Raw genomic sequence first — 26,686 nt, 5'->3', positions numbered from 1 at the left:
ATCCTGCAACAAAAACAAGATAAAGTACCTTCCAACTCTTAAATCTACCTGGCTCTAGTCACTAGAAGAGAGAGATTAATGGACCATAACCTCCGCTCAAATGAGTTGATGAGAAGAAAAGATTACTAACAGGTATTGAACACTTTCTATATGCCGGGGACTGAACTAATTATTTTACATTCATGATCTCATTTAGTGCTCAGATTAGTGGTAGATACTCTTACACCTGTTTTACAGATCAAAAAGCTGAAGGTCAGAGAGGTTGACAAGTCTAAAGTTACACAACTAAGTAAATGAATTGGGGACTCTGGACAGCCTCTGAGCCTAAAACTTCCTTAATGGCCAGAAGGTTGCTTGGTGTTTGGATAAATCAGGGTATCCAAATGCAGGGTATGTGTCCATGTTCTATGAATGGGAGTGGAAGGCATTACAAATGTTCGATCTTAACTAACTTCAGTGACATCTCTCACATTTATCTGCATTATCTCTTCATTAGTTTGTTTCAGTGATGGCTCACATCTTCTATGGAGCCCCATGGTGGGTAGAAAGAACACTGTGCTTGGAGTAAGAAGACCTCGACAGAGGTTTTTATTCTGTCACTTACTGGCTCTAGATCTTCATCAAGTCACTTTTCTCCTACTGGCCTCAATTTCTTCCTTGGTAAAATGGGACAGAATTCCTTTTTTAGGTCAACACATATTATGGGCTCAGATGTAAATATGGATGTGAAAGTATTTTGCAAATTATAAAGCATAATATCTAAAGCTTCACCATTTGCATTATTATTATATTAAATTATTATTAACCCATCCCGACACCTTAGAGGGGATACACATGAAAACTCCCAAATTGAACCACATTCTTTTTCCAGGAAGGGATGCCAAACAACTCAGACAGGTGTTGAGAGACAAGCTGGAAAAGAGGTTTCTATTTCCAGTAATGAGATGGAAGAAGCTGAGGCGAGGATGCAGAAATTAGATAGCCTCCCAGTTATTTCCCTGTTTGGATGTCCACAGTATGGGTCCTCTGATTTCCTATTCTAACAGAAGAATACATTATAAAGAAGGCAACCCACATTTAGATAAGGAAGCGTAAGTTTTTATATTTCTGAAATTCTCAGTAAGTCCAGAACTCTGTAAACTGGCTTCCATCAAGCTGTATGATTCTCTAGATAGATCTGAACTTATAACTGACAGGTGAGGAAGCTGTGACCCAGACACTGGCATGAGACCTAGCCAATGCCAGCAGAGAGGGACTTGCGGAGGACATCTGTAGATCCTAGTAGCCGAGGGAGCATCCTGACACACTCCCCAGTGGGGACAGTCAGCAAGTGGAAGGCATCACTTTAAAAATATAGGGAAGGGACGCATTCCCTGTTCTGTCACATAGGGCTGTCAAGCACAGGGCAACTCTGTTCTCCTCATCGGATGGACATTGTTGTAAAGTGACTTGAAACCTGTCGAAACTTACTCCTAAAGCTTGCTCTATAGTTTTCATTTAATTTATTCCACCAGGGAGCAGGAGTCAGGGTGATTTATGGGGTGGAGGAGGGGTGGGCAGAGGGGCGGTACGGCATATTCTTGTCATCACAGGGCTGGGGATTCTCGTGCTGCAGGGGCATCTCTAGGATCGGTGCTCAAGGAGGGGAAAGAAGAGATCCCAACTAGAGAAGCAGCAGCAGAGGCAGACAGTATCTTCTTCCACCAGTCCAAAGCACCCTCTGGAAGCTGGAAAAGAGGATAGTAAACCCCAAAGAGAGCAGCATGAAGAGCAGCCTGGGAGGAAAATCAGATTGCTATAAACCAGAACAATACAAGCTCCCATGTGAACAGTTCAAGAAGCGGTGTAGGAAGGAAGAAAAAGTCCCCTTCTATCCAGCTTGCTCCAAAAGACAAAGGACATCAAAGCCAGAAGGGAGTGCTTTTGAACCCCATTTGATAAACTGAGGCTCAGAGAGGCAAAGTAATAACCTCAAGTTCTCATTATTACTGAAAAGCATGGATAGGACTTGAACCATGACCAGTGATTTTTGTCAATGGTCAGGGTTGGCTTGACCCTATTCTGATAGAATTGAAAATGAACGAACACATGTTTCAAACTGAGAGGAACAGCTGAATCCTCCTTAAGGTCCGACTTTAGGGAAAGGTAGAAGAAGCCAGTTAATAGAGTTAAAGACCAGAAGCTTCCACCTAAGGGCTCTATTCCTGGTTCTGTCATCATCTCATGATGCAAATGATTATACTGTTGTCTCTCCATGTTTTAAAATGAGAATAATATCACCTGCTTCCTGCTAGTTTCCCTGGGGTCTCATACAGATTAATGAGAACATCTAGAAAGTTCTCAAAGTTCTTCAGAGATTATAAATTTTGTGGAGGTAGGAACTGGATCTCCTCTTTCCCACTCTGAGTAGAATATGTGTGCAACAGACAAGTGTTGGCCAAGCTGACGAGCTGAGGAAGACTGATTGCTATGCTTCTCAGGTATGTAGGCTGAGGCCTGGTAGTCTTTCTAATCTGGTAATGGTTTCCACCAAAATTGAGGACTGAGGGCATGCTAAAAACAAGTGTTAAAGCCAGGGGGAATTGAACTACCAGGTGGATGTCACCAGAGGGAGGAAAGGAAGCAATAAAACTCAAGAGAAAAGTCTAACAGTTACTTACATCCATGGAGTAATGCTCAATCTGATAGATGGTGGTCAGCCCCTGGGTCGTGAAATAGTCCAAACATGATGAACAGCCCAACCTCGCTAAGAAACTGCAGAGGGAGGAGGGAATAGGAAGGAGGAAACAGAAAAAGAAAGTTCACCCCAACTGCATTGGCGAGATAAAGGAAAACCCAACATTTTGCCCTGGGATGCCCTACAGGAGAGACTAGGGGCAGATGAAATCAATCTATGTGGGCCTTGGATTTAAGGTTTGGGGATGGGTAGTGACTTGAACTTTAGGTCTCTAGACATTAAAATCAACTCCGAGAATTCCTGCAGAGCAGCGATTTTCAAATGGTGATTGGTGGAATTCTAGGGGTTCTACAGAGAGAAGTGCCTGAGGAGCCATTGCAGGGGGTGAAAGGAAGGAGTCCAGTGGTCAGGTTCCCAGCGCTCTTGCCTCCTGCCTCTTCACTTCAAAAAAGCGCATCTCTACTTGAATTGCTTTGTATCTGGGGTTTCTGAGAATGGTTCACGTGGCTAAGAAAAACTGGAGGCCACTATACTATGAAGTCATTCATGCCTTCTGATTTATGTCCTGCTCAGCATACAGACCCCCCTCCTTTTGGGTACCACCATCACTGAGCCACAGGCTGGGTGGCGCAAGCCATGCACTTTGCCATCTCTCTGACTGACGCTGCTTGGTGCTGCTGCATCAATCACAGGGTGATCAACACACATTATTCCAGCAGCCAAACGAGAGGATCATTCTGCACATGAAGCAGGGGCAGGCAATGCGTGCTAGGCGTGAGATGTGGCACCCACTCTTGCCACGGGGGAGAAGGTCTTTGAGGTTCCAGGCCTTTCTTTCTCCTGGCTATCTGAACGCCCTTGCCTAGTGTGAGTACTTTGTCGATGACCAAGGAACAGCGGCCATCAGGTTCTTGAAAGGCCCTGTCGTTTTTGCACACATTCAAACTTTTTAATGCACATCCCCCTCTGACATAACGAGGCCATGGTGGCTGAGAGCTATGAGTCCTGGAGAACGGGAAAGGGAGCGAGATAGCATGTTTACTGCCCTTCTGGGAACCCCAGCCCTGAGCACCAATTTGAAGGCCCCACCTGACCATGTGAAACTGTGAGGGAGGGAGGGGTAAGTGAAGATGGGGGAAACAGGCATGAAAAAGGATATGCCTATCAACTCACATTTTCACTTTTTCCCATGCAGATCATAGTGCTTTTCCTTGATGAAACACTGCTGACCACTCCACAGAGCAGAGATACCAGTGCTGAACTGCCACCAGAGGAAGGGCTGCTTTCTTTTTTATTTTTCTCCCAACTGTGTCATGAACTCTGAGAATGTCCACCCTCCGCCACCCAGAGTTGCTTAGGACAGGCCCCTAGGGGCACATGCTGTGGACTCACCTGACAAGGCTGCAATCTGTGGGGTACGGAGGTGGGGGAGTGCAGTGGGAGGTGGATGGCATGGAGAGTGGGGGAGGGAGGGCCTGGGTGGGGCTGAGTCCATTCATGTCTCCAGCCATTGGCATGTGGGTGCCCATCATAGGAACTGAACAGAAGCAGGAGGAACAGAGAGGGTTACTGCCATCATCAGTACCAGCTTCCCAGTGGTCCATCTTGCCTGGTTTAATGTTACCAAGGGCCGAATTCACCAGCTTTCCTGGTCAGCCTTCTCTCTCACTACACCCCTTCGAGCACCCTACATCTCATCCAACAGAACAAAACAGTCACCAAACTCCAAACTAGTTGCACACTTTTTGACCTTTGCACATTCTCTTTGGACAATCTCCCCCCCACTTCCTTCCCTACCTCTAATGCTCTAACTGTTCATTACCCCTGATGTTAACATATTCCTCTTTGTATCTGCCTTCATGGGTTATAATTCTGTCTCTCTTATTAGGCTAATTCCTCAAGCATGGAGATTAGTTAGACCTTGTACATGTCTCAATCCCCACCTAGCATAGTGCCTGGCACCAATCACATGCTCGGTAAACTGATGTGCAGTGAACAAATGCAGAGACATGTGAATGAGAGAGTGACCTCTGGGATATTTGTCTGGGGATAGGCGTATTTACTGCAATATTTGGGAACCATAGGCCTAATAAGGAAGGATGAAATTAAAGATTCCAGCTCTTTCTTATGGTCCATTTCTGGATTGTATTCGGGGACACCAGCAACCCTGATTGTTTTTTTTTTTTTTTACTAAACTACAAACTGGAAACATTCACCTATAGAGAAGTAAAGCTTAATACTGATAATACTTATGAGGCAAATTTTGTCTTCAGGTGAAAAAAAGAGCAAAGGAACATATCTACAAAAAGATTAATGCAATTTACTTTTTTATTTTTATTTTTTTTTTGTAAGTGAATCAAATATGCCAAAAAGGAGAGGCCTCTGCCACTAACTGGCCAGCTAAGGAGCATGGGCTTATCATATCTCATCAGTTTTCCCTCTGACTTTGTTGATGATATCAGAGAAAACTTGTGAAGTATAAATGAGAAAATGTAGGCAAACTATAACTTTCACAAACGTGAAGGAACAAAAGGACTCTAAGATGTCACAAGAAAGAAAATAAAGTAAAAATATACATGGTGCTTTTTTCTTTTACTGTCAAAACAGCAGACCTGTCAAGGGGTAAGAATTTGAGCCTTAGGATGCATTGATCACTAGTGAGAGAGCAGTTTGGCTCTAGTCTTTGTTGCCAGATCAGGCAACCATATCGCACACACTCTATCTCATTTAAATCTAAATGTTTGCCATCAGACCGTAGAGAGTCACAATCCTAGCTTCCCTTAACTTCTTTAAATAACAAAACAAAACACCTAGTCTCTTCAAGGCAATACTTAAATGCACATTGAAAGGCTTGATCAGAATAATGAAGGATTTCAAAGGACAAGATTGAGGCATTGTTTTCTGAGGTGCATTATAGGATACATGTGCAGTGTTTAGGCTTCTGCATCCCTGAGGATATGAGACATCCTTCTGCATTTTATCCTCCTTTTGGTTTTCTCTAGTTTGGGAATTCACTCTGTTAGATTTAGTCCTAGTGGATAAGATAATTCTGTTTACAGCAAAGCTATATAGCAATCATCATCCATTTGGAGGCCTGTTCTCACGTTGCCTCTTACAGTTATACTTAGTTGATGTGAGGAATCTGTGCGTGAATAAGTAAAAGGGAGACTCTCTTCTCTATGTCAATTCCTTAACAACTTTATACAAGATGCAGTAGATAAGCTGAGAAGACCAAGATCATAGGGACACAGAATCATAAGATGGTAAATGCGCAGTGATAATTTAAAAAAAAAAATTTTTTTTTAAGATTTTATTTATTTATTTGACAGAGAGAGACACAGCAAGAGAGGGAACACAAGCAGGGAAAGTGGGAGAAGCAGGCTTCTCGCTGAGCAGGGAGCCCAATGCAGGGCTCGATCCCAGGACTCTGGGATCATGACCTGAGCCGAAGGCAGACACTTAACGACTGAGCCACCCAGGCGCCCCACGCAGTGATAATTTTATGAATGGAAACTGAGCATCAGAGCAGAGAGGTGACTTGCCCACAGTTGCACAGCTAATACTGCAATAGAGGTCAGACTCTAATCTATTTCTCTGGACTTTTAAGTCTACTGCACCATGCTACTTCCCACATGTTGGAAAGACCTCCTTTTTGCTTTCTCAAAGGAGGTGGGAGGTGGGTCCCCATCAGGTTGACAGGAAGTGGACCATTGTTATCACAGAGATATTTTTCCCTACTGAAGGAGCAACCCCCTCTATGTCTCCCACTGTGCTTTGTAATGAACCATACACTTCCAAAGTGACAAAAAGTTCACCATAAGAAACTCAAGCCATTCAACTGTGATCTGTTCTGTCCCACTCTGCCTCTCCTTAGCTTAGGAGCAAGCCTCTCCCCCAACCCAAAGCAGAGCCTTCTCATACACTAGCCCCAATGACCCCTAAGGTGAAGTTAAAGGGAGAAGCTCTTACTGTTGGCTCCCATGCCGTCAGGAATGGTGGTGGGGGTGAGGGCATTGCGCTGCTGAGGGTTGATAAGCTGGCTCACGGAAGGCAGCTTGTTCATGCTGTTCATTTTGTTCAGAGGTGGGGAGCTGTTACCGTATGTAGACTGAGACTGCATCGAGGTCCTAGGAACACAAACATGGGAATTACAGTGAGCATGTGACACTGGAGGGGGGTGACTGGTCATATCCAACAGGCCTCAGATTAAAACATGGCTTTGAACTATACACTTGTAAAAATATCCCTCTGGGACCTATGACAAGAAGTTACTTGTGTTTCCATCCAGGAACTTTTTTTTCCTTTCTTTCTTTTTCTTTTTTTAATAATTTTTTATTATGTTATGTCACCATACAGTACATCATTAGTTTTTGATGTAGTGTTCCATGATTCATTGTTTGTGTATAACACCCAGTGCTCCATGCAATATGTGCCCTCCTTAATACCCATCACCAAGCTCACCCATCCCCCCAGCCCCCTCTCCCCTCTAAAACCCTCAGTTTTATTCCCAGAGTCCATAGTCTCTAATGGTTCATCTCCTCCTCTGATTTCCCCCCCTTCATTTTTCCCTTCCTTCTCCTAATGTCCTCCATGCTATTCCTTATGTTCCACAAATAAGTGAAACCATATGATAATTGTCTTTCTCCAAGAACTCTTTTTTAACTAGGGAAGGATTACAAGGCTATCATCAATCATATTTTTCCTGAATGTATAGAGTACAAAGTTGAATACCTTCCTAAAGAATCTCTTTTGTGAGGGGGAAAATAATTGCATCTTTTTGCCTCTATATTATTTTTTCTCCATCCCTTTCCCCTCTCTTGCTCTTCAAGTCAAACAAGCTTGAAAATCATTGAGGGAAAAGAACTCAGTGAAGACCCAGAGGCTTATGAAAGACACGCAGATGCCATTTTCAAACTGCAGCTGAGGCCCTTCATTTGCAGCTTCCTGGGCCATTTGGGATATGCAGAAAATTAGTGCAAAGCCAATCAAACAGGGTATTTGGCAGCACAGCCTGCTGTCATGCAGAGGCCCCAACATGGAACCATGCTTTCTCAGCTTAGAAGTTCATGGGCCATGAGAGAATCCATGGGGTTGCCAACAGCCTCTCTACAGAGGAGAAGCCTGGCGCCCAAACAACTCTTCTGTTGACAAGTCTCCTGGGAGACAAGGGAAAAAGAACAATTCCATTTAGCATAACTTCAATTTGGAAACTTACTGGGATTGGTTTGTCACACTATGCATTATATTACATAAAACATTCCCAACTCAACTGCTATTCAGCAAGTTTTCTCTGATTATAGAACTGGTGATATCTACTACAATCACAGCAGGATATATCATCAGAAAATTGAAGTGTAAGACTTCCTCTAGCATATATTAGAAACCATGGGTCCTTATGTGGGCCACGAAACACCCTTGCAATTATTTTCTCACAAGAAAACTATATAAACTAAATACATATACACTTACTCGAGTTGGATGATAGAGGTAGAAAAACTGGCAAGAAACAGTCTCATCTGTGAGAAGCTCATAGGGTAGTGGATACACAGGGATAATAATCCGACCTACCTTGTAGGGTTATGGAGAGAACCGGAAAGGAGAAGGTGAGGAAGAACTTCATAGACTATATGGCATTTGCAGTGAGTAATTACTGTGACCACAGAATGAAGACTGGGCTTGAGCCTGTTTCTAACCCCTGGTGGGAAACACTCCCCTTTTATAATTCTCAAACAAAAGGCATTATTTTGTTCCTGTCTCTCTCCTCCCTGCAGCCATATTTATATTAGAGGAGAGAGAAAAAAAAAGAAAAAAAAATGTTTTCTGAGTTTTATTATAGATACATAAAATACAAAATTTTGCGGGCTCTACAAATGCACCCAGGTTCCCGACAAATGTGGTATAAAGTGTCTGAAAGAATAATAAAAGGGGGCCTCTAGCACTTGAGTGCCACTGTGGGACGACACTTGGCCTTTGAGGCTGCTGCTCTGCATTCTCCATAATTACACAAAACAGCGAAGGCTCCATTCCTTGTCTCTGAAGAGTCACGGCTAGAGGAATTCAAACAATATACTGTGTACACATTTGCATAAATAAGGTTGACAGTTGATGTACCATTAACAATTCAGCTGCATTTTACAATTACTGATTTTAAAGTACAAAGGCACAGATTTTTCTCTTTAGACCTTTTGGAGAACTCACAATTATAAGTCCATGTCATATAAACAGGAGTTTCTGTGATAAGCCCTCCCAACTGTAAGACACTTCAGGTTACTAAGCTCTCCTTTATCCATTTTCTGAATGACCATCACATGCCCGTGGAGGAGAACATGATCTGGCAAGGCAGGGTTGGTAGGAAATTATTCTATTTTACAGATGTGTAAACATAAGGTCCTAAGAATAAAGGTGCACAAGTCCATATTACCAAATAATGAGTTGAGAGGTCTCCTGGCTCCTAGTCCCAGAATTTTTTTCTTTCATTCTGTGTCAACTTCCCAGAAATTAGACAGTAGTGTGCAATAAGTTATAGAACCAAGACATGGGTGAAGTTGTAAGAGAAATGTGGGAGACCAAGGTACAGCAGGGACAAGGGATATAGCAAAGGCAGTCCCCCCAACTGTCATCAAATCCACTCCATCCCTGTGTGGAAGCCTTGTGTTAAGAGTCAGCACTTTGGATATACTTAGGAACATTTGTAAATCCGTATCAAAGTACAGAAAAGCTCTGGGCAAGGTGGCCAAGAGATGCTTTGCCAGGTGCTTTTTCTCTCTGCCCACAACAAAGTACCTAAGATGCCAGGTTGTTCAGACTCCAGAGGCAGGTTTGTCCTCTATAACCTAAAGAGACCTCTATCTCTTTCATCCCCCCAAATCAGTCAAATGCAAAAGCAAGAGCTAAAAGAAGTATCGCTTGAACCACGGATGTCCACCATTAGGAAAATAAAAATATTTTTAAAAGCTTTGCATTTTCCTGGACGCTTTGTTATAATACATTCCTTCTTCCAAATCCTGTTACACTTCCCTTCTCCATTTCTTTTTTGTGGGTCTTTATTTTTGACCATTTTACTAGGTCATTTATTATGAGCAGCCTAAACTATTTTAAGAAATTAGCCCAAAAACCAGAGATGAACAAAGAAGGAACATGAATTTTGAAGTCAACCAAAACATCTAGGCTTAGATGTTTTGGTTCTAACTGACACAAATTAATTGATCTGACACAAATTAATTGACTTCAGATGTTATGCAAAGTCTCTGGAGTCTCATTTTCTTAAACTGTAGAACAGATATCATACTAGAAGAGTTGCTATGAAGACTAACATGAAATAATATGGAAATGATAAGGAAACAACCGAAGCGTCCTCTGATATATGAATGGATAAAGATGTGGTATATATGTGGAATATTACTCAGTCATAAAAAAGAATGAGATCTTGCCATTTGTGACAACATGAATGGACCTAGAGGGTATTATGTGGAGTGAAATAAGTCAGATAGAAAAAAACAAATATTGCATGATTTTACTTACATGTGGAATCTAAAAGTAAAATTAATGAACAAACATAACCAAACAAAAATTGACTCATAAATCCAGAGGGAACAAACTGGTGGCTTCCAGAGGGGAGGAAGTTTGAAGGGATGAGCTAAGTAGGTGAAGAGGATTAAAAGGTACAAACTTCCAGTTATAAAATAAATGTCACAGGGATGTAAAGTATAGCACAGGGAATATAGTCAATAATATAGTCATAACTTTGTGTGGTGACAGATAGTAACTACACTTAACATGGTGAGCATCCCATAGTGTTATATAAATGTCAAATCACTATGTTGTACACCTGAAACTACTATAATATTGCATGTGAACTATACTTCAATTTTAAAAATAATAGATTTGTAAAAATGATTTTAAAAATAAAAAATATTACATTCTTAAAAAAAAAAAAAGAGTAAATTAGATTATGTAAGAACCCTGGACATTGTCCTTAATTTATAGGTGCTCAAGAAACATTGGTTCTTTTTACTCTTACACTGCAGGACCAAATGTTTAATACTCTAGTGTTCGGTCAAGAGGATGAGAGACAACAGTTTAAGAATTAACAGGAGGAAGTGGCCAGTACTCTCACTTGAACAAATCCAGGAATTAGGTTGAGTAGATGAATAAGGATAAGAGAGTAAAAATAAAGTCAAAAATTCTGAATGCCTCTCCTTTAATGTGGAAGAGAGTGTTAAAGCCACAAGGAGCAAGGTCAGGGCAGCCTGTTTATTATTAAGTTTGCAATGTCTGAAATACAAAGAGTATTCAGAGAACCTCTATGTACTGTGGAAAAGGGAACAAGGCTGAATAAATCTGTGACCTATTTAAAGGCCTTGAAGAACAAGATCTTTTTTTTTTTTCCTTTACACATATAATGTTATAGTCCTTGAGTGGACAATCCCAAAGATTACTGGGGAATCTGAAGATAAGGAAAAAGTGTTCAAGGACAACGGGATCTGTGACACTATGGGTTTCTTACCCACCACCCCCCAATACACACACACACACACATAAACACCCCAAAACTGAAAAAAAGTGAGTACGTAGCTATCCTCAGAAAAACAACCAGGCGTAAGTTCAGGCTGTTTTCTCTAGAGGAGTACTAGATTTTTCCAGGAATCCAACATAACAGAGATATAGAAAGGCATATTTCATGTATTTCTAGTTTTGAGGAGAAATCCTGAAAAAGTCAAGTCCGAGGTCTTAACTTTAATGACTCAGGCTTCTGTGAATAAAATTCAGTATCTCAGAGCTGTAAGTGACCTTGAAATCATCCAGAATTAAAAAACAGTTTTTCTGATTCCAAGACTAGTGACTATGTGGCAGAGAGTCCAAATTCTTGAAAAGACACAAACTCAAGGTCATCTTCTCCATCTTGCTGGAGATACTACCTACAATTCCATCAAAGGATTCCTTTATTTTTTTGCCTTAAATCTTCCATTGCTAGTTAAAAAGTAACTCTCTAGTAGAATGTGGTGATACCTCAGGGTAAATCTATTTCAGCAAATGGTTTCTGGAGTGCAGAATCTGAGAGGGGGAAGGGATATTGTGGATAAAGCAAAACACCCCCTATATGAGGAAGGTCAAAAAGAGAGAAGCCATGTAAGATCAGAAATGGAAGTGTTCCTCCTCGAAATTTTGCTCACTACTGTCCTGCCTGTAACCTTACTCTCCAGCTGGGTAATCTTGCCTCTAAATATAAAAGGCAGCATTTCTTCTCTAGATAGATCAACTGTAATTGTAGAATATTTTCCATTAGTTCAAAGATATGAATTTATATAAGTCACTATACACACATTAAAAACTTATATAAAAATGGGGTGAAAGAAAAAAAAAACTTGTGAAAGAAAAAGCAAATGTTAAAAAACTAAACATACTCATTAACCCTTTCAGGGATTTGTGAACCCCTTAAAAGGGGATTAGAAAGTTATTCGATTAATTGAAAACACCTTGTCAATGTAACAAGCTCATCTGATTTTACTAATATGCTTTTATCTCAAACATAAAAATGTTTTTTCTTAAGTATTTTTTCAAGCTATTATATTCATTATTTTTACTCAGAAACAATTGTTGAAGCTTTTAAAAACAATTACTCAAAGATCGGAACATAGTGTAATTACAAAAAATTTGGACAACAGGTTCCATTGCATATTTCTGGATGAATATTTGTTAATTCCTACGTCACAGAGCCAAATTATTTAGTAAACTTGGATTCGATTTATTTGGCAACTGAAGATATAGCTCGAGTCTTGTTCAGAGAGGTGGACAAATGATACTATATTGCCTGGCTCCTCATGATGAAATTAATGAATTAAACACCCACAGGGCTAAAATATATTTCAAGTTGGTGTAGGCATTGGAATGTATTTTTAGGACCGATGACCTTAATACAGAGCATCTTAAATAAAAACACCAAATACTGACAGAAATGTAGACAGAACCAAAGTGACTGTTCAGTATTCTTGTTCTTTAGACTTTCACGTGGTACTTCACACATTCAAATGAAAATATTCTATTACTTAAGGAATTTAAAAAAAAAGGAAGAGAGACAGAAAAGAAAAAACTGCAAGATGAACCAAGATGCAAAAGTTTATTGAAAATTAAAATCACACATCCATAAAGCAACAGCCTCAAAAACAAGAAATCATTGCTGTGATAAAACAGAATAAAGGGCTGGTGATCTGGTGTGGGGAGACGTGGGGGAAGATTTTTAAAGTCGTCCTACCATGATTTTAAAATATGTTTTTAAAAAGGAAAGAAAGAGATTCTCTAAACTTTTTGAGCTAAAAAAAAAAAAAAATCAGCTACTCTTTCTATCTTTAAGTTTCAGAACAGGAGTGTTGATTTTAACATGTGTCTGCTTAGACATCACTTAAATAAAATATAAGTGTCCTGAACAAAGGAGTGTGAACAGAGCCAGCCATATGGCTAGTTCTATGGTAGGTTTGAGAGATAAACCTACCACACCATACTAACCTACCATTTGTTTAGTCTATGACTAAACAAATTAGTCATAGATTTGGTGGAGAGGACTTTGAACTCAATTTTGACCACTGAAGAATGATCTCTAACTGCCTGGAACAATATTACTGGGGTAGTTTTACCCTCCTATTAAAACGACAAAATAAGTTTCTCTGTCTTCAGGTCTAGACAACAGCTTTGGGTGTAGGGCTCAAGGGTTTCCGTGAGCAAGGAAGACTATCATATCAGATGCCAACAAGGTGGCAGTGGTAGGATCTGACAGTGTTCATGAACTTTCTATCTACATATGAGGGGAGGAGACTGATAATGCAAATTCTCAAAAAGAAGAAAAGAACATCCCCCCACATTGGCTACTCATAGTAATTATCATCTCTCTGCCCAGCAGTACACTTGACACCTTAGTGTGTTACGATTTGTAATATTATTGCATGACCAGCATTAAAAGGGCCTGACTGAGGCTCTCAGTCGCCTACAATTTTCTTACGCACAGACAAGAACAACTTTTTTCTCCTTTTCTTAAAAAGACATCTTAAGTTTGAGACCCGCTCAAAAGCTTCTTTAAGAGTTTTAGAAACACAACAGAAGGTAACAGAAAAGGGTTCGAAAAAACATCTTAATGCCCCTCTTTCCAACCTGAGCCCCTCCCTTCTAAGAACAACACAGAAGCTCACAGACAAACATGGGGGTTCCTGACTGCCCAGTGCTAGATCTAAGGATGCAGAATCTGCAGAAAACGTCCTTTCTTGTAAGTTTTGAGTCCCTTCAAAAATTTTCTTACTAGTGGCTGTGTGCCTTTGAGCAGTTAGGTCTCTGAGCCAAAGTCTTCAAGTCCTGCTTACGAGGGCTGGACACACACACACACACACACACACACACGCACACATGTGTGCATACACACGTACATGGAAACACAAGAAACACACGATCAAAATACAGATATGGGGCTCTATGGATACACTGATCGGTTTGGAGGGCTGGAATGTCTAAAGAAGACGTCAGACTGTTTCGGGGTTTCTCTCCGGGGCTCCACAAGCTCATTCCTGAAGCAGGCTGAAAGGAGACTGCAGAGAGGAACCAGAGAAAAAGAAGAGGTGAAGGCTTCGGACTTCATATATTCATATCAACCGAATACAGAAACACCCTCCTACCTTCATGATCACAGTGAGACAGAACCGAATGCCTGGAAAGTTATTTCTGCTCCTTCCTTGTCATCCTCCTTTAAAATTTCTCAGAGAGGACTTCTCAAGATTTTTATGAAGAAATGAGAGAAAGCCGTGGTAGTTAACCAGAACTATCAGAATCACCTGTAGAGCTTAAAAAAATTTTTTTTTCCCCAGATCCTCAGAGACCAGGCAGGGGCCCAGGCATATATATTTTTAACAGGTTCCACAAGTGATTCAGTTGAAGACTACTGTGTCAGGGTTGGTCACAATGTTTGGTACAGTGCTTGGCACACTGGACTCGACGAATTGAGAAAAGGGAATGCCGAGACAAGAACTAATTTTAATCTTTGGTAAAATGTCATCGGCCCAATTATAAAACCTCATTATTGTTCCTGTCTGGCCGAACTATGAAGCATGAAGAAATACGATCTTATCAGTCTGGGGGCTGCATCATCATGCATTTGTAAAGAACTATTAATGAGCATTTTGTATATGCCCAGATTGAGATGGAAAAATATCTTAATCCTTTCAGTCACAAACTTGGCCTCCAAAGGCACATATCAAACTCATGAAAGCAACTTTTACAGAATGAAGAAATCAATTATGCCACAAGGACGCCAGGAACAAATCCTTTTATTTTGCTAAAGATTGTGCAACCCCGCGAACTACTGGGGAATTCATTCCTAGATGACTTTTGAGTCACATTTGGTTACTGAGTGCAAAGCAACAAAGCCCTTTTTACTTGCTTACGGCTGGAATTCAGTAAACCAACCTCACCAGCAAGAATTGAGATCATCTGATGGAATATGCCAGCATACAAACTAGCAGGGAAGAGATTTATTCTCAGGTAAAGAGCTAAAGCTTTGACTTCTTGTTTGGATATTACACTTTGGGGCTTCTCTTTGAGCAAGTGTGGAATGAGACAACATGCAGAGACCATGTTTTTGTTATGATAAGAGTATATGGGGGCGCCTGGGTGGCTCAGTCGTTGGGCGTCTGCCTTGGGCTCAGGTCACGGTCCCGGGGTCCTGGGATCGAGCCCCGCATCGGGCTCCCTGCTTGGCGGGAGGCCTGCTTCTCCCTCTCCCACTCCCTCTGCTTGCGTTCCCTCTCTCGCTGTGTCTCTCCCTGTCAAATAAATAAAATCTTAAAAAAAAAAAAAAAGAGTATATGGACCATAGGGGTTCAAGCTTTGAGACTTAGAACTGAGATTAGTGGTGCAATGAGATGTGAGAATTTAGAAAAGTGATTTAATCTATCTGAATTTGAGAAGTCTGAGTTGTTACCTCATTAGCAATTCAGAGCTAATAAATCTCTGCCCTGACAACTTTGTAACATAGCTGTGAAATTCAGAAAGTAACACTGTGTAAATGGTAAAAATTCTGCAGGTCCTTGACCTATAAGGTTGAACCAAATGAAACTGTCAATATCCACCTGTTTTTATCTGTAAGACTGGCAATTTCGAACTAATACCCTGGACATGTGAAGGATTTCTAAATCAAACCTAGAAATATGGTCTAAACCACACCTAACGATGAGATAGAGATTTGTGTATTCTGCTCTCTCCTCTATTGATAATGCTGAAAATTTTGCTTGCTTCTCCCGCAGATATGCAATCTGAGGAAAAATTATCAATGTTCTTGCAGAAAGTCATAGCCAAATGACCTTAAAGAAGTAAGACTTCAGGGGCCCCTGGGTGGCTCAGTTGATAAGCGTCTGCCTTCGGCTCAGGTCATGATCCCAGGGTCCTGGGATGGAGCCTGGCTTCGGGCTCCCTGCTCGGCGGGAAGCCTGCTTCTCCCTCTCCCACTCCCCCTGCTTGTGTTCCCTCTCTCGCTTTGTCTCTCTCTGTCAAATAAATAAATAAATAATCCTTAAAAAACAAAAAAAGAAGTAAGACTTCATACTGAAAGCACAAAGATAAATACCAACTGATGCGGAGAACTAGAAGTGGGCATAGATTCTGATTCTCATCTTAGCATTATTATGAACTGGCCATGAAATCACAGGTGTAGTTCACTGGGCCTCAGTTATCCCAGCTGCGGTATGATGAGATCAGAACTATGACCTTGAAGAACCCACTATGCTCCAATATCCTTTGACCTGCATTACTGAAAATCTACAATCATCAAGGGATCATCAAGGAGAAGGAAATCCTAAGGGTTCCTCAGGATGCCACATATTTGTACTACAATTAAAATAAAGCCATCTGGCAGAAACTCAAAAATAGTTTTTTTCAGGGGAAAACAAGAGTTCAGCTAAGTAAAATTTTAACAAAATGATGTTGGCCTGAGATCAGAGGAGGAGGATAAACTACAGGAAAAAATGAAAAAGCAATACTATTGGTCCGAAGTGCACACATCAAAAGATTGCTAAAAAGGTGTCAAGCAGCTTCTGCAAAGCTGTCTTAAGAGTTAATGTCCTTTGAAAATGTGAAGGCAAGGAGTCTAGTGTCAAGAATGGGTCCAGTTTGTCCTGCCACTAGATTCGGGCTTCTATAAACATAACCCCAGATGTTTATTCCAACATGAGCAAATCAACTACAATCAAATTTCTTTGTAAATGGTATAAAGCCTACTCATATCTATAACAATTTGATTCACAAAAACTCGGTGTAAAATTTACCCTCCATAAAGCCCATGATCATGAAGGTAACTGAAGGGATTTTTGAAAAAGGAAAACCATGCACAAATGAAAAGCAAGCAGAGAGAAAACACACAGTGAGAAACTAATAGAAGGAATTCAACTGAAAATATTTTATTGCCGCTTAGTAGAAGCTGTGTATTTCCTTCCCACTAATTTTTCCTCTACTAAAAAGAAAAACACAAAATTGATCCCTTACCAGCATAAAATTGGTCTATATTTTTGGAAAGGAAATCACAGGCTATTATAGGTATTTTCCAAGCTGATTTATTCTTTTCAAATGATTGCCAGGGAATTAGATTTCCGTTTTTCTTTGTCTAGTTATTCATGCTCTTTGTTGGAGATTTGCATGAAAATAAGAGAGCTGAAAAAAACCCAGGGGAAGAACGCAACAACTGGAGAATTTATATAGACGTCTATCAATCATTGGAGACCCATGTATATATAACAAAGGCAAAATTAGACCAAATGTCTGTATTTTGCAAAAATTTCTTTTGCAGTCTGTCACATTTCCATGCACAAGTTGTCACACTAAAGTTAGCTCTTGTACACTGGGAGATAACTCGAAAACATGCAATAATGCTTTTAAATGGATACCCCAGGGACCCATGAGGCTCTGTTCTCTCATTTATCTGTGGCTACACTTGCAAAAGAGGGACGATATGTTTCTAATATCTCTCGAGCTTTTTAAAATAACAATTTTAATATGCATTTTCTTCTTTGATGAAATAGACTGCTTTATGAAAGATGAATTATAAAATAATTTACCTTCAGAGCAGTGCCAGACACTCAGACTAAGCACTGGTAACTCATCCCGTGCAAACACAGAGTTATGTATGCTCATGTACTCCAAGTCAACAAACACAAATTGCCCAAGTCCCCGACTGACTAAGGTAGATCTTCCTGCTTATAAAATCTCTAAAACTATGACACTAAACTATTCCTTTTACTGTGTGATCTAGGGGAATTGTTTCAAATTCTCCTATTAATTTACACAATGCTCAGAACGAATTTCCAGAGCTCTCTTAAGATTCAAAAGGGGGGGGGGGGGCGCCTGGGTGGCTCAGTCGTTAAGCGTCTGCCTTCAGCTCAGGTCATGATCTCAGGGTCCTGGGATCGAGCCCCGCATCGGGCTCCCTGCTTGGCGGGAAGCCTGCTTCTCCCTCTCCCACTCCCCTTGCTTGTGTTCCCTCTCTCGCTGTGTCTCTCTCTGTCAAATAAATAAATAAAATCTTTAAAAAAAAAAAGATTCAAAAGGGGGTCTGGTTAGGAATTCACCACTAATTCATAAACTCTGGGAAAGAAGGAACTTCATCTTTCTCATCCCATCCTTAATACTTCACTGTAACAGATCTTCAATAAAAAGTTTGTTACATGAATCAACTCAACTATTCCAGTCTTAACTGCTGATAAGGTTTCATCATTAACCATATTTTTTGTCTGGATGGACATGCCTAACTTTCTCAGACAAAAGAGATCTCTGTTAAAGGCTGTTGTTTTTTTAGATATTGAAATACCATTTTAAAAATCACTGTATGCTTTCCTAAAACATTTCCATACCTCTCTACTTTAGGATACACATATTAGCTTCCAAATATTCCTATAAAAAAAAAAAAATCTAAGCCATGGGGCACCTCGGTGGTGCAGTCAGTTAAGTATCTGACTCTTAGTTTCAGCTCAGGTCTCAGGGTCTTGAGATCAAACCCCACGTCTGCTTAAGTTTCCCTCACCCTCTCCGTCTGCCCCTCCCCCTCCTCTCTCTAATATATAAATAAATTTTTAAAAATAAATCTAAGCCTTCAGAGGCAACGAAGGAAGATCCACCGATTTACCCAGAACAAGAACTGGCAAAGTACAGTGAATGGGCCAAATCTGGCCCACAGGCTAAGAATGGCTTTTACATTTTTAAAAGTTGTGAAAATTCAAAAGAAGAATTATTTCATGATACGAAAATTGTATGGAATTCAAGTTTCAGTGTCCATAAAAAGCACTGGCCACTCTCATTCATTTACACACCGTGGTTGCTTTTGCGCTACAGAGGCAGAACTAGGCAGCTAGTTGCAAGAGACCATATGGACCAGAAAATCGAAGATGTTTACTACCAGTGTTTCACAGAAAAAAAGTTTGCCAACCCCTGTGCTAAATGGTCAGATTTTCTAAACCACATCATTTAATAAGTATCAATTTGGCCTGACAGTACTTTTCCTGTTAACTGGAAAAAAAGACGGGGAAGACTATCATAGAGAGTAACTAGTTCAGCATGATGTGCTGCTATGTAATTCTTCTGAGGTCATTTTGGCTGAGCCAGACATTTCCAGAGTGAACTAGAGGCAGTTTGGGAATGTTTCTTAATACCATCACATGCATGTTTCCCTCTTAAGAGAGAGGCATTTAGCCTCTCTTGGTCTGTAAATGATGTTACAGGTCTGTTTCTTTGATCCCTGCTGTAAGATTTTATAAGAACTAAATCAGTTTTACCCTTGAATATATTAACATATATTTCCTTCTGATATCCTAAAGAATATATAGGATTTGCAGTGGCAACTCTGTCTGCAACCCTGAGTTCTCATTCATCCTTTGGAATATCCTGTGTCTCCAAGAGACCTCTTGATTAAACTTCCCACTCAGCCTTACTATAAAACTTTATAATTATGATTTGCAAAGCTTTCATGCTCAAAGTAAATGGTGAGATCCCTTCTAGGCAAACGAGGTCTTAAATGCTCAATGAGCCTGAACTCCTTTAAGGGAGCTCACACTCCTTTTCCACCCCTCTGCTGTCCACCCTGTACCCCATAGCCAGGTGCTCAGAGGATGCCTCCTGAGTATCACAGATGCAGTCCAACACCTTGGCTGCATTTATGTTGATTAAAAAGAGGATGATGAGGGGCACCTGGGTGGCTCAGTCGTTAAGCGTCTGCCTTCGGCTCAGGTCATGATCCCAGGGTCCTGGGATCGAGCCCCACATCGGGCTCCCTGCTCAGCTGGAAGCCTGCTTCCCCCTCTCCCGCTCCCCCTGCTTGTGCTCCCTCTCTCGCTGTGTTTCTCTCTGTCAAATAAATAAATAAAAATCTTAAAAAAAAAAAAAAGGATGATGAGCCCTCTTTCTTATACTTTCCATAGCTATCTCTCTATAGCTACTATTAATGTATCAGAAAATAACCATTATTTATTGTTCATTTACATTTCTATTGTAAAAGACAATCTTTGCCTGAGGCAAGATGACTTTGGCTTCATTTCTTTTGGTCTGAAGAGCAGAGCTGAATGTTTGAATTACTTAAATGGGCCCAAAATGTATACATTTTACATTATCTATGGAGACTCTGCCAATATCTCCAGTATAGACACTTTAAGCTAACAAGTGATTATTCTTAACCACAGAAGGGTGAATGTCAACAGAGTCTTGATTTGACAACTTCCCTTTCTCCCATGAGAGCTATTCTATTCTGATTAGTCACAAAACAATATCATCAAAGATCCAAGAGTTGAGGTAAAAATTAACATATAAATATATAAGTTATACATTGCACGTAGATCTAATATGGTTGCAAAATCTGGCCCAATTTCTGTAAAAATGTATTGCTGGAAGACAACCTCGAACAGAGATGCTGAAACATGGCGATAAGATGCTACTTTGCCCTTCTGCCTCCAGATGGCTTCCCAAGGAGCATGTGCTAGGGTCTCAGAGTCCTCAACAGAGCTCTCCAAGAAGTCGCTTACAGTAAAACCCAGGGGCCATCCCCAGTCTACAAGTGGATTGTGTGCCTCCCAGGTGAGGTACAGGACAATGCACCAGGATGAGGGAAGGTTACATGTTGCTGCATGTACACGTATGACTAGAGTAGACTGTATACTCATAATTCTTCTCTGGATAGATGGGTATGGATGAGGGGTAGAGAGAGCAAACTCTGTTAGCATGAGTCTCTTTGTAATTCACCTGAAATGTTTTAGCTGCAGTTTCAGAAGCTAGGTGGACCTTCTCCAGGCTCTAGGGGAAGAAACCGGGAAGGCTGTTGAAACTGAAAAGGGCCCCTGCACTGGTTCATGGGAACCTATGATGCTCTGCTGTCTCCCGGCCTCAGGTCTTCTCATCGCCCGCCCACCGCCCCATTTCGGACCCGGACGCCTCTTGAGATTCACAGCGACACACTCACTGTTTCTGAAGTAAATGCTGGTGCTGCTGCTGCTGCTGCTGCCTGTAAGTCTCGATCGTGTGCTGAGGCAGGTACTGCATGAGCTCCAGGGACTCCTTGATCTTCAGCAGCATTTCATAGGTCTCGCGGCCCCTCACCTACGTGCAGCGCACAAGGAGAGACACAGGGAAAATGAAGAGCTCTGGAACGGTTAGCGGCACGGCCAGTCCTCCTCCTCTGTGGATTCCGTGTTGCCGAATTCGCCTGCTTGCAACGGTCCTTGGTGACACGGAAACCGAGCCTGGTGGCGCTCTGTGGCCACACAGACACGCACAGAGGGCCACACTGCAGCTGCTCGCGCACGTTCCCAGCTCAGGCGCACGACGAAGGCATGCTCTGCTGTCTCACTCCTGCTTTTATGCTGCAAACAAGTGTCCTCTCCCTGGTCTACTGAGTGCCACATTTTCCACAGTGTGTGTGTGTGGCGGGGGGGGTGCGGGAGGGGGTTTGTTGTTGGTGGTTTTGTTTGTTTGCTTTAGTTTTGTGTGTGTGTGTGTTTTGTGTGCGTTTTTTGTTTTGTTTTGTTTTGTGTTGGCTTTTTTGGTGAACCTGCTCTTTAAACTGGTCCCCAAGGGTAATGCTGAAGCGCTGTCTAGGATTCCAGGTGCCAGAAGGCTGCCATGTGCCTTCTGGAGAAAATGTGTTAGATAAGCTTCATTTAGGCATGAGTTGTAGTGCCGTTGGTCATGAGTTCGGCGTTAATGAATCAATAGTATACATGAAATAAGGTGTCTTTAAAGAGAAACACACATCAAACAAGGTTATGTACTGACTGGTTGCAGAAAATGTTGTGATCAGAGACTCACAGGAACTTCATCCTGAGCTTTCCCATGAGTCAGTGTTTGTTAGAACAACATTTGCAGTGATTTTATAAGAAACAACTACCAAAAGTAATGAGAATTAGCGGTTATTAACTTATCTCTGGAAAGACAGAAGTTTTCAGCTGAGGCAAAACATGCTTCTCTCTTTAAGAGAGTCTCTTAAAAGTTTTTTAAAAGTATGAGCAGGGCCAGGACTGGAGTGAGACCAGCAGGGATGAGCGCTTGCAGGATCCCAAGGGCGAGTGCCTATTTCAAATCTGCTCCCTAGGCATTTTGTAGGCCTCACCCAAGTCCCCTCCCTGAGAGGCAGGATTTGTCAGAATTCAGAAATGGAAAAGTTTTCTCTACCGTATGTCAGGTTAGCTCCTATTTGTCCCAGCTCTGTGGTCACCTCTGCAAAGCTTCCCCTGATCTCAGTCTTTGGGTGAGTGTTCTGCCCTTTCTATGTGCTCCCACGGCATCATGCCCAGCTCTACGAAGGGATTTATTTCATTACATTCTAACTGTCTCCTTGCTAAAAGGCAAGCTCTTTGAAGGTAAAAATTATATTCTACTGATCTCTGAATGCTCAGGGTCTAGCATATTTGCCACCCAACAGATACCAACTAAATTCATGTTAAATTAAAAGTTTTTTTTTCCTTAATTCACACATCCCAGTTTGGCTGATTCTTCACTAAACATAAGATGTAACTGATGACAAGGTACCTCCTTCCTTAGTACAAACTGGTTCCTATCTCAACAGCTGAAAACATATTAGGTCTTTCGGAATATTTGGTTTATCAGGATAATGCTGAACTTAAAGTTCACAAGTCCGTTTCCATAGGTAGCTTGAGAAAAAAGACACTGAGAATCTTGGCTAACTCACCGTCTCATTGTTTTACTGGCAAGCAGTCTGTTGTCCCGGAGGTCAGGGCCCAAAGAAGGCAGGGAAGCAGGTATGTCACGCCCAAACCTGTTGAGTGGCTTTGGCGTCAATACAGGGGCGGCAACCCTTGTCAAATCTCCTGGCCCGGCTTGCCTGGGTCTCAGGTACGTTCAGATGGTGAGGGTTATGCTGGTTACCAAGACTTTGCCACCACTCTCGATGGTCAAAACCTAAGGTGCTAAGAATTCAACAGACTGCAACCATAGTCTAAAAAGGGAACCTCAAGGACCTTGAGAGGACTCATGTTCCTCATAGGAATGAACAATGCTCTTACACAACAACTGGGCTGAGTCTTCTGGCCATTCACATATAACTGAGGATCCTGTCTTGCTTGGCTTTCTTTATAGCACTTCCTAAAAGAAATCGCATTCAAGTCCATAAATGTTGTACTGTCAAATCTGTGAGCTCCTTCTGACAAAATCTCAGTCTTGGCCACACTGTCTGGGGTAATCTTATCATTTTTAAACAACGAACTGCAACTTAATTTTAAATATTTGGGTAAGAAAAATTATATTAGAAGAGTAACTTTGATTGGGCGAGTAGTAAGTAGAGAAGCCTGTACTACTGACAGATTTCAAAACAGGGGAAGAGACGGATATTTCCTGATTTTTCAAACAATATTTTCTCCCTGTTTTATCTCCCTAGTCATCATCGTCCCTTTCTCATTGTCACAGATAATAAGATGACACAGAGGAAAAGCTCATTCAGAGATGGTAAAAATGAAGCAATTGGGCAGACTCAAGGGAGACTCACTGGTAAGTATAACAGCTCATCATCTGGGGACCTCCGTTTCTTAATGGATGTCATCTGGATGCCATGCGTGTTCTGACGAAAAGCTGGTGGAAGGGAAAACGCAAGTTTCATCCTGGGAACATTTCTGAAGCACTAGTACATTTATTAAACAGACAGTAGCCTCAGCAAACCTGTGAGGTTAGAGTTTCCAGTCCCAAGCTTCCATTTCCTTGGTGATCACTGCATTTACATTAAGTGTACGCCTAACAATAATGAGGTGGGGGGTTGGGGAGGAATAAGCAGAAGGAAGACATCTGGGAAGCTGGAAGAGAGCCTTTGGCCTAAGTGGTGCTGCAGGAATCACCGTGTCTTGCTGGCGTGTGTCTGTGAACAGCTGTTCAGGGAGGGAAGATAAATGGGTTTGGTGTTTTATTTTTCAGATCATTTATCTTCCAAGGAGGTAAAGGGAGGGGTGTTGTAGAAGTTGTCTTGCCCATGCGCTCAGCTTGCGTGTTCAGCCCTCCCGCGGCAGTGAGGACATCATGTAACTTCAGACAGACAGTTCCACTCCCAGGCCCTCATTTTCCCTTTGGTAAAGGGAGTGGATGCAGCTCATAAATCCTTAAGGTTTCCAACATTAGAAACTACAGCCAGAATCCAGGATATAGAGAGGATTCTTTTGCAAAAGTTCGGATAATCTATTCTTCCTAAAAGTTATTAACGTGTAGGTAACTGAGGTGCTCAGGGAAGCATATAGAAACGATGCCACCAGACAGACTCATGAGCAAAATTAGGGTGGAGATATAATTATATACATATGTATGTATTGTGTATGTGTGTGTGTGTGTGTATATATATACATATATATACACATATATATATACACACATATATATATACACACACACACACACATATATACTTTTTTGAGGAATAATCAGGGAGAGAAAGAGCCTAACAGGAAAGGCAAGTCATACGGAAAAGTTAGAAGTTGATGATGAGTAGCTGTTAAAACATTCTGTTGTTCTGTAAAACGCAATACAATTTATATTTCTTCTGGATACTAACCAGTAATAAGATTAAAACGTGTTTTCATGAAATAAATCACAGCGTGGTATAACTTTAAAATACTTGTAGTGATAATAGGCTTATGCGAGGCACCTTCTAGAATCAATTTCTTCTCATAAGTTAGATGTACAAGTGGATCAGTGGTTTTCACACTTTGCTGCCTGGAGGTCTAGGCCCCTGTACCACATGGGCAAGGGATGATTGAGAGCAACAGACCACCCCTGACTGCTGCCCCCTTCAAATAGAATATTTTAAATATTTCATTTAAAAAAAAAAAAAAGCTTTCACTGCTTAACAAAAGGAGTTTAAAAACAACAGACCTAAATCATTAGTCTCATTATAAATGAGGTAACTGAGGCCCCAAGACGGTCATACGTGTCAAAACTCCATGAAACCCGGATCTGCATATTCCCCAGACCGTCCTTTGTGAAATACATTTGTAAATCTCACTATTCCCAGGAATTCATAAGGTAGACAGATGCCATTTTCAGTCCTTACGCGCAATTTCAGAAAGATAAACTGGTATCAGTGTCTCATACCCAGAGTTTCTGATTCAGCAGGTCTGGGAACTAAGAATTTGCATTTCTACCCAGTTGCAAGATGATGCTGTTGCTACTGGTCTGGGAGTCACAGTTTGAGGACCGCTGGACTAAGAAATCCTCACCATGACGATTTGCTCTCGCAAAGCTGTCGTGCGCACCTGGAGTCCTCCATTAGTGGGACAACCGTTCACACTGGCTGTGAGACCTCAAGTCATACTTGCCCCTGAAGCCCTGAGGTAGGTCTTCCTACGCAGCTTCCCCAGTATTGCTCTTGGCCCCCACATCTGGAGAAGATTTCACCCTACCGCATTTGGCTACTACAGCTACTTACGGCGCTTCGTACCGTCACCGTTCTTTGCGCTGTCCGTCACCTGCTGCTTCCTGATGCTGTCTTCATCCGCCTTCCGGTCTCTCCCTGGGCAGGCACAGATCCGGGCCTCAAAGCAGCGTCGGCCCAGGACTTGCCCGCTAGGAATCAGAGAGGAGGGAGAGAAAGGGTGAAATTGAAAAGAATTGTAAAAGTCCCTGGCATTCTCTCATTTCCATGTCCAATGCTAGCCATCACCCATCCACCATCACCACCAGCTCACTCATGGCTGCTTTGAGGATGGACCCAGAAGCACTTGGCAAAACACAAAAGGGCTTATGTGCCATAAAAAATATTAGTAAATAATATTCCATTTGTTCTGCAAAGCACCTCCAAGCCATTAACTGAACAGCTGTATTTAGCTACAGATTTTGAAGGAAAGTTGAGTTAAGCCAGTGGATGTTTCTGGATAAAACCCCCTTAGGCAGCCCAGACTTACTCAAAGAAACTGTTAACTGCCTTGGGAGCCACATGAAAACAAACACTGTCTAATCAGAAACTATTGCAGTCAAATGTCAAGAATTCAGGTATGAAGTGACTTGCATGCCTTCCTGGTTCTTTTCTTCCCTCTCCCTTAACGCACCCTGCTCTGTCTCCACCTTCTTAGATCTTTTATGTCACTGTTTGCAGCCAGGATTTAAAGCACAAAGGACAAAATCAAGGGTAGCTCTTTGCTGTACATGGAAAGTTAATGATAGAGCAAACACAATTTCACGTTGCCCTCTGCCCACGGTGTTTTGCAGAATGACAATTCTGCACATGCCACTTACTCTCTGGTTTCCAGAGTAACAATGATTAAAATTGGACGGCGGTTCATCCCTCCAACACAACTGCTGTTACACATGAAATTGTACAGGACTGTTGTGAATTCAGTGCCAACCTGAACACAGGAGGAAAAAGAGTCCGGGTTAACAATGGTTTGAGCTGATGTTCTTCCTTCTCGGTTCTCTTCTCTAGTTAACCAACTCACTCTGATGAGGTGATACACTCTCTTCTAGCAAGACGAACTCTAAAACCCATTGTAGATTCCTCTGCCTTGCCTCTTGGGA

At 41.6% G+C, this 26,686-nt stretch overlaps 1 protein-coding gene across 3 annotated transcripts in view; it reads right to left on the bottom strand.

Annotated features, from left to right (window-relative positions):
- Positions 1–26,686, bottom strand: part of TP63 (tumor protein p63) — a 231,590-nt gene that overhangs the window by 933 nt on the left and 203,971 nt on the right. The window contains exons 7-13 of one of the 3 annotated variants that reach the window (XM_034999817.1): positions 26,408–26,517; positions 25,602–25,738; positions 23,682–23,764; positions 21,144–21,280; positions 6,647–6,804; positions 4,070–4,214; positions 2,661–2,754 (exon numbers count right to left, since the gene is read on the bottom strand). In XM_034999817.1, the coding sequence (XP_034855708.1) occupies positions 2,661–2,754; positions 4,070–4,214; positions 6,647–6,804; positions 21,144–21,280; positions 23,682–23,764; positions 25,602–25,738; positions 26,408–26,517 (864 nt within the window). Of the gene's footprint in view, positions 1–2,660; positions 2,755–4,069; positions 4,215–6,646; positions 6,805–12,775; positions 14,248–21,143; positions 21,281–23,681; positions 23,765–25,601; positions 25,739–26,407; positions 26,518–26,686 lie in introns of those variants that run through there. The other 2 variants (XM_034999818.1, XM_034999816.1) reach the window with 2 other exon arrangements.

This window comes from Mirounga leonina, unplaced genomic scaffold (genome assembly GCF_011800145.1).
Source record: "Mirounga leonina isolate KUSES-001 unplaced genomic scaffold, KU_Mleo_1.0 Mir_115, whole genome shotgun sequence".
Classification (NCBI taxonomy): Eukaryota; Metazoa; Chordata; class Mammalia; order Carnivora; family Phocidae; genus Mirounga; species Mirounga leonina.
The sequence above is the reverse complement of the archived record's forward strand: the minus strand, read 5'-3'. Positions and strand labels throughout refer to the sequence as shown.